Source organism: Lepisosteus oculatus, chromosome 3, assembly GCF_040954835.1.
Source record: "Lepisosteus oculatus isolate fLepOcu1 chromosome 3, fLepOcu1.hap2, whole genome shotgun sequence".
Taxonomy (NCBI): Eukaryota; Metazoa; Chordata; class Actinopteri; order Semionotiformes; family Lepisosteidae; genus Lepisosteus; species Lepisosteus oculatus.
The window spans coordinates 54,930,683-54,938,670 of NC_090698.1; the positions used below are offsets into that span (position 1 = coordinate 54,930,683).

Sequence of the window (7,988 nt, forward strand, 5' to 3'; positions counted from 1 at the left end):
TAAGTATGGTCACTTGAAATGCCTGTATTTAAATACTTCTATTACAATCCCCAAAATATATAAACCATGTTATTGGCACAGGAAAGTAAGAAGCTTAACCCTGAAAGATACCAGGTCCATATTTATGTGTTAGCTCCAGAAACAGACAAAAGCTTGACTCTATCATGTACACCTCCATATGATTAGTCCATTTTTTTAATATTGTTTTTATAAAGACCAACACAAGTAAACCTCATGGATTTAAGTAAAGCCACCTAGACTTTTAGATTGTATGTATATAAGACTGTAAGAAAGATTACAGACAAGAGGAGCCCATGTAGCTTATTCGGTTACTGCTTGTAGTAGCTCCATGATTTAAGGACCTCATTCAGCTGCTTCTGGACATTCATCTTATGTTCAGTCCTTCTTTTGAATAAAACCTCTGTCTAATTTAAATTTCTTGGACATTAAATAATGAAATATGAGTGTTTTATGTTTTGGCAATGCGTATACAAAAGCAGATATTTTGTTTCATGCAGTTTTGATAATGATGTTTTGATGTTAATTTTATCATGTTCTACTACAGCAAACGTCTCCTGCACTGTTCAAATCCAAGTTTAAAATAAAAGTACAAATATGAACAGCTAGGTTTTAATATAAATTGCCTGTTTTTTTTCATCCAGAAATGTTTAATACTTCAGATTCACAGGGTTTATGTAATCCAGCATGATTGTTTTATGATGTGCTATAAAAAAATAACTCAGTGGGTTTTAAAACAAGAAACTTGTTTTCTCATGTATTACTTCATTACAACAAAATGTTATTCGTTTTTTCTAGACATATACTTTCACCCTTAGAGAGAAGCGTTGGTCTAAAAAAAACAATTGGCCCTCTTGAAAAAGCTTATAACAGCCTTGCCTAGACCCTTGGCTGGAAAAAATGTGATTAAGATAATGGAATTGATCATGAGTACTACTGGAATTAAAACGATTTTTTCGGCAGCTACTTGAGACAAATCTGTGGCAAAATATTGACGATTTAAAGAACAAAAGATAAAGAGGATTATGGTAATGATCATCATTGTTAGCCTTAGACATTTTCTTTTCTTTTTCAAATAAGGTTGAAAATATTCTTCAGTTTTTGCTTCAAGATCACATAAAAAGTAAAACTAAATGGTTTTAAAATTAGATTTTTTTCTCAGGTCCAGCACAGGACGTTCACGCAGATATTTTTAAACGTGCCAGTCTGTTGCCTGCCTTTCCACTCCAGTCTAAATCTTGATCCGGCAGTTGTCCTAAACTCAGTGTTCCCAACACGGATGGTCTCTGGGCTGCAGGGCTTCACTTTGCTTCTCCTGGCCTGTATTCGAGCTCAGACAGTCTCCACGCCTTTTGCCTCTACGTTTGGCAAAGTTCAAGATTTTCAGAAGCCATGTGTTAATTCACCAAACTCCTGGAAATTGATACGACAGCAGGAAATTGATATATTAGGCATGAAATTGTGAAATATGCTGTAACAGCTGTTTCATTAACAATATTATGGGTATAGGGTCCCTTATCCCTGTAGCACTGTAACAACTTCTCATGCACCCCTTGTAAAAATTAACGCTTCATTTGCCTTAGAGTTCAGCATATGTGCTATGTGTAGTGTGCTGGCAGTTAAGCCCCCAGAGGTTATTTTGTCCATGTCACCGCTGTATCATTATATTTCACAGGACGGTGGAGATGGAGGAACACCTGCTATAACACTTGCTGATCTAAGGACTCTTAATGACAGCGATCTGGCAGCAGAGCTCACAAACGCACTCAGACGGTAAGCAACACATTAAACAGAACGTTGTGAGTGCGCACTTGTTTGGTGCTCTAACAAAATATGCTTTTGTTTGGGATTACTTAAATATTTTAATAATTATGATTGTTCTAACAATTGTTAGCAAAGTTTGTTAATAGTGCTCCCATATATAGCACCTGGATATATACAATAGATTGGTATTGGGATTGCAGACTTTGATTGTTGCTTTTCAAGCACTGTAAATATGCTGCTAAAATAGGTGATTTAAAATTATTTAACTTATTATTAATTAAAAAACAAATAAGGGTTAAATAGTAATCAGATTACAAGTTCTTTAGAAATATAAGTATCACAGAAAAAAGCTTTTTTCCTTCACATTTGGTACTTTATTGACTGATTGTGCAGTAATTATTAAACACTACAACAGTAAAAAAAAGTAGAGAAATATAGAATATTTTATACAAATGTATTAAGTATTTTATTGCGTATGATTTTGAGTCATATATTTTTATATTGCCAAGTAACTAACAATACATAAGAAATTAAAGATCATTTAAATGACTGCCAAGTATTTATTAGACCAAAAGATGCCATTTCCATCAAACTCATGAGATGTAATGAAGATCCTCACAGCCCAGATTGGAGCTGCTGTGCTCCTAGTGCTGCTTTCATTGTGAGTCTCAATGGCCTTACAGAGAGAAGAAGCTCAAGAGCAGAGCACAGGAGTTAGTAGCTGCTTTGGAAAGACTGACAAAAAGCAGCGAAGTTCGGCACCAGCAGTCTGCAGAGTTTGTCAACGACTTGAAAAGAGCCAACAGGTAAAGTCTGTGTTCAGCTGTACACGCGGTTTTTAACATGCAAGGCCGTCTAGTGGGGTTCAAAGAGGGAGGGGGGGAATTCTGCTGCAGTTTCAGGTTACTACTAAGAAACAATGGTCAGAGTGTCAGTCCTCACCAGAGACCTGCTGATGTGGAGGTCTGGCGCCATAGTCATAAAACTAACGCCAGGGTCTGGAAAGAAATGGGCCTTTATCTCTAAACCCACTGTCAATGTGGACGAGCTCACAGGGTCTCAAGTTGGTTCTATGAAACTTTTTGTTATGTATTCCCTTATGTATTTCTTTAATCACTTCGGTGTAGCTTTCAGTTTATGATCATTATAATGGTTTTTACTGATGGTTTGGCTATGGTTGAGTGAGGTGTCATTCTCAGATTTTATAAGTGGGTGATTCCAGAGTTACCTTTACACAAATTACATATTACTCACCTCTAAGTTTAGATCTTCCTAAAAAAGAGTAAAAGTCTGAGGTTTTTTAAATCTGAGAAATGAAAACTTTTTGGAACCTGTATGAAGATGGGTACATTGTGGAAATAATAGGAGCAATAGGAAAGATTTTGCATTTATACCAATATTATGCTTTTACTGTGAATATACTGCTCTTGTACTTTACTCAGAACATTAAATCGTATAGTTACCTTCATGTAGCCCACCACAGGAAAGCATTCCGCTGAAATGAAGTAGGCATGTTTTATTTAATGTCATCTGTATTTATTTTCTCCACATTTAAAGACAGGAGTAATGAATGTAGTATCTACTGTTCAATAAATAGAATTCTGTAAATATAAACAAAAAATAAAAGGAATTGCATTACGTCTGAAATAAAATATAGGAGGAATTAGAATCAATATGAAGATAATTATGTGTAGTAAGCGTAAATGATCTTTTTGATGTATTTAAATTTGGTAGGAAATAATTTAAAAATATTTCAAGTAATACATATGATGTAGTTTTGTTGCATAACATAAAGCACTTCAGCTCTTTATATAATCAATGTGATTGCTTACTGCAGTCTTAGAAACCCCCTAGTGTAACACAGTGGAACTACCTACTGTATACCTTCTCATTCATGATCTTTTTAATAATTTGTTTTGATGCACTACATTATTATAATACTTCTTGCACTTTTGTCATACTGGCAGAAATGGTTACTTCATTCATAAGTGGTATTTGATGTGTTTTATTTTCATTTGTTATCCAGATTCATTCACACATAATTTTGCTTTTCTTGAAAGGTAAAGTGCTAGCTTATTACTGAAGTGCATTGTAGAATTTACTGCTAATTGCAGGATGGTAATTTTTCGCATAACCTTGTTTTAACCTCGTGTTTTGTTTGTGTTCTTTTTTTGGTAATTTAGCTTTATCAGCCTATAGGCTAATCTAGTACTTTATTTGACTTGGAATGTTTTGTTTCCAACAGCAACCTTGTTGCAGCATATGAAAAAGCAAAAAAGAAGCACCAAAACAAACTGAAGAAACTCGAGTCTCAGATGATGGCCATGGTAGAGAGGCATGAGACACAAGTCAGGATGCTGAAGCAGCGAATCGCATTGCTGGAGGAGGAGAATTCCAGACCCCACACCAATGAAACATCTCTGTGAGAGCCTCTTGAGTGCTTCACAAGTTGTACAGAAAGAGAAATTCATTTTTAGATCATGAAATATGGAAAACAGATTAATTCCTAGCCCCTGTACAGCACAGATGTGACACTTTGCAGTCCAAAGTGACCTTGAATTTATTTTTTCGGTGCTCAGACTTGCTTCTGCTCCTCATGAGCCCCACTGAACTTGACACCAGCATGAACCCTCAAGATGCAGTTGAGGAAGAGGATCCATTGCATCATCTAGAAAGCATCTGCAAGATGACATTCTGCAGCAAGAAAGTAAGCAGTCCTTCAGGGCACATATGTGATGAACATGAACCAAACATTTATCAGAAGATGCTGCTGCAGTCCACTGTCAATACCCTGCCCGACTGAATGTTCAAGACACTTCTTGTGGAGAAGGTTTAGTGATCACCAGAGTGCATATCCAAGAAAGTAAAAGTCCACTTCAACGTGCCCTTTGCCTGGGAACAAAAGTATTGCCATTTCCTGCTTTTTTAATTCTCCTCCAATAAAATCACCAACAAAGACTCTCATGGTCAACACTACCAAAAGACGTGTCATTTAAAGAATCATCAAACACTCTGTGAAACATTTTTTTCATTTTCAACTGTCATTGGTCTGTTATGAGATTGTTCTGATTTAAAGATTTACAATATTTATGGCAATTAAAGTAATACATTACACAACTGTTTTGCACTTCATCATGCTCCCTTTTCTAGGGTTTCGTTATATCCTTTAGAGCATCGTAATAATGCTTTTGAGAGGATAGTGACACTCTTTACATTTTTAAATAAACAGCAACAAGTAACGACATACATTTGAGTCTTGATTTTGAAAATAAGCTCCTTGGCCGTCATTTGAATCTCTTTATTCATTTGCACTACACTTGCGTGTAGGCTGGTGTCATTTTTTGTAATTATTATAAATGCTGACCCTCAGCAGCAGAACAAATATACTTCTGCCCTCTTGCATTAAGTGTAAAAAGTTCAAGTGTATATGCTAAATACGTTTTTACTATTTTTTTTATTTGTTGTTTCTTTAAAGTGTCCAAATATACTGAGCATATTAGATACACCAAGAATTCTGCATTCCATTTTAACATTTTCCATCAAATTTAACTACATTTTTATCTAGTCCCAAGAGGTTCACCTGTTACTCTTTATTGACAAGTACATTAAATTATCACTCTTGATACACTCCATTCTCTATTTCTAGTTGATGATATTAACCAGATTTTAAATAATTGTTCTCCAATAACAGGCTATTCCAAAGATTGCCATTTACCCATTACTCAAAAGATTGAGCTTTTAAAAACAGAACAAAGTGAGTTAATGCCTATAAAACAGTAATTGTTCCTTATTTTCAGAATGATTTCAAATATTAGATCCCACACATTGGAGCATCTAACAATACATTCAAAAACTAAGTTTCCCACATGTGTGAGATATTTAGTGTGTTCTTGGTTTAGTTTGTTTTCTGCTTGGTGAAAGATGATGGAAGCCTTCCAATTAAAACTTCTACAAATGAAATGTAATGATTTAGACGCCTTTTGCACTCAAGGTTTAAGAAACACTTTGTTTCAAATGGTTTCTTAGACAATTTGTTGACTAAAGGTGTTACAGAACTGTTGTGTGGTTGTTGATCAATTAAAATCATTACTAACTGTAAAAGTTCATACTTTTGATGGGTAAGCTTCTAGCTCCCCAGCCTGACGATGACACCTCTGAACTTTCAGTCATCTTTTTGTTTGCTCATAAGAAAATAAGGAAAAGGAGTACGCTTCCTTCCATCTCAAACAGAAAATTACCTGTATATTATTATATTTTTGTGTTACAAAAATATTTTGGAGTTACAAAAAAACAACAACTTAGGTGTCATAAACCAGATTTTTCCACATCTAATAAATGTATTTTTCTGATACTTCCATTCTTTTCAATTGCAAAAAAAGGAGTGAACAATGGTGAACTATGATAGAGACAACAAATGTTCAAGCACTGTGCAATGGCTTTCTCTATAATTTAAAACAATATATTGCATGATTAAGTAAAGAGTATTTATCAGTAATAAAGACAGTATCTTAAACCTCAGCTTCCATTACCGAAGTAACATTCTGCCTTGCAATAAAGGGTTTGAAAAAACACTATGTGCATTCAACCATTGTATTTTCATTTGCAGTATATACTGGTTGTATTTAAACCTACAGTATGTCTTGTATACATTTCCAGTGTTTAGTTTGCAAACATTAATAGACATATGCTGGATATTAATGCTTTCATAAGTCTTAAATATAATCAGTTTTTTTTTCTTGGAGGTTTAACTATTCACCTAGTTTGCACGGCTCCAGAATTGAATGTTTTAATTGAATGCAGGATCTTTACCTATTGGTTTGAATTCCATCAACAGAAAAGAAAATTTGAAGGTAAAATTAAATCTCTCGTTTTATCTGGTGAACCTTTCTCTTACCAAAATCTCTAAAATATAAACATTTTGCAGTTACTAAAGTCACCAAGCAAGGTACAGTTGTCGTAAGTGATTGTGCATAACCTTTTCAGAACATCCTGCTTTGGTGGATGTTTTTCATTTTGTTTGTAATAGGTTTAAAAGAAAAATGATACACACTAGCTTGAATGTACTGCAGAATGTGTGATAGGCAAACTTTGCTAGTGTAAGGTGATAAGTGTTTCATGGAAAATGTTCTATTAATACCATTCCAGAGTGAACAGAAAGTTGTTTTGCTTTCAAGGGTTGTTCTGGTTCTTTTTTTAAATGTCGTCTTCCTGTTTTACTTGTGTTTTCCTAGTTGCTGTAAAATGGTTAATCCACTCATTTTATATAGAATTGTAAAAAAAAAAGCTATCTCTTCATTTATTTATAAAAGAGATGTTTAAAATGCCTTTATTTTACAAAAGGTCTTATATCCAGAATAAATACTTTTATTGGGACAAAAAAATGTTTATGTAACTTCTTACTTGTACTTGTTACTGTCCTGGGATTTTATAATACATGCTTTGCTGGTTTTCAGTGTCTGTACTATTTTATTTCTTGTTACAAATCAGATTCCACTCAAATAGTCGATCTAGTGACATTAACCTTTTCTACTTGACTAGAAATTGTCAAGACTGAACTTGTTTGAATGTGAGCTGTTTCATTCAGCTCTGATTGGAGCTCCTAAAGGGTAGGGCGTCCCTGTGCCACACCTTGCCATAGTGGCCAACTGCGCACCTGTGAGGCTCCAGCACTAGCAGGGAGGGCTGGCTTGAGTGCTCTGTTCTGTGCTGTGGGCTTATATAGTAAAATGAAGCTGATTACCCACTAGCTGATCAAATTCTTATCTGCATTTTGATTTGCTTACTTATACAATGAAACAATGTAGGGTAATCATACTGATAATCCAATTTTCTTTGCGATTGCTCTTCAACAAACTCCGTACAATAGCCCCCAGTACACAACAGAAAGAACGCAGTGGGGAAAAAGGCTCAGCAAATTGCCCATTAAATTGGGAGTCAAAATCATACATTACAAATTTGACGTCAAAGCAAGTTTTGAAAATGTTATCAGTTGCAGGGTTTTCAGTGCATTTGGGCAATGACTTGCATGAATGTGGCAGTGTACTTAAGGCTCTAGCATGCATTGAGTGGAGGCTGATCTTCGGTGAGCACAAGAAATTGATTATAGTGTTGCTGTAAAGATCTGGAGCTGAACATTCAACATCTTATTTGTGAGCAGGAAAACTTAGGGAAAAATTTCACTAGAAGCCAGTGCAGTTTACAGCGCG

General features: G+C 35.0%; 1 protein-coding gene across 6 annotated transcripts in view; it reads left to right on the forward strand.

The window, feature by feature from the left end:
• mcc (MCC regulator of WNT signaling pathway) overlaps positions 1-7,223 on the forward strand; it is a 209,634-nt gene extending 202,411 nt beyond the window's left edge. For all 6 annotated transcript variants that reach the window (XM_069187264.1, XM_069187262.1, XM_069187263.1 and 3 more), the window contains 3 exons: positions 1,694-1,791; positions 2,466-2,588; positions 4,028-7,223. In XM_069187264.1, coding sequence (XP_069043365.1) covers positions 1,694-1,791; positions 2,466-2,588; positions 4,028-4,208 — 402 coding nt within the window. In that variant the 3' untranslated portion in view covers positions 4,209-7,223. The remainder of the gene's footprint in view (positions 1-1,693; positions 1,792-2,465; positions 2,589-4,027) is intronic.
• Positions 7,224-7,988: the final 765 nt, after the last annotated feature.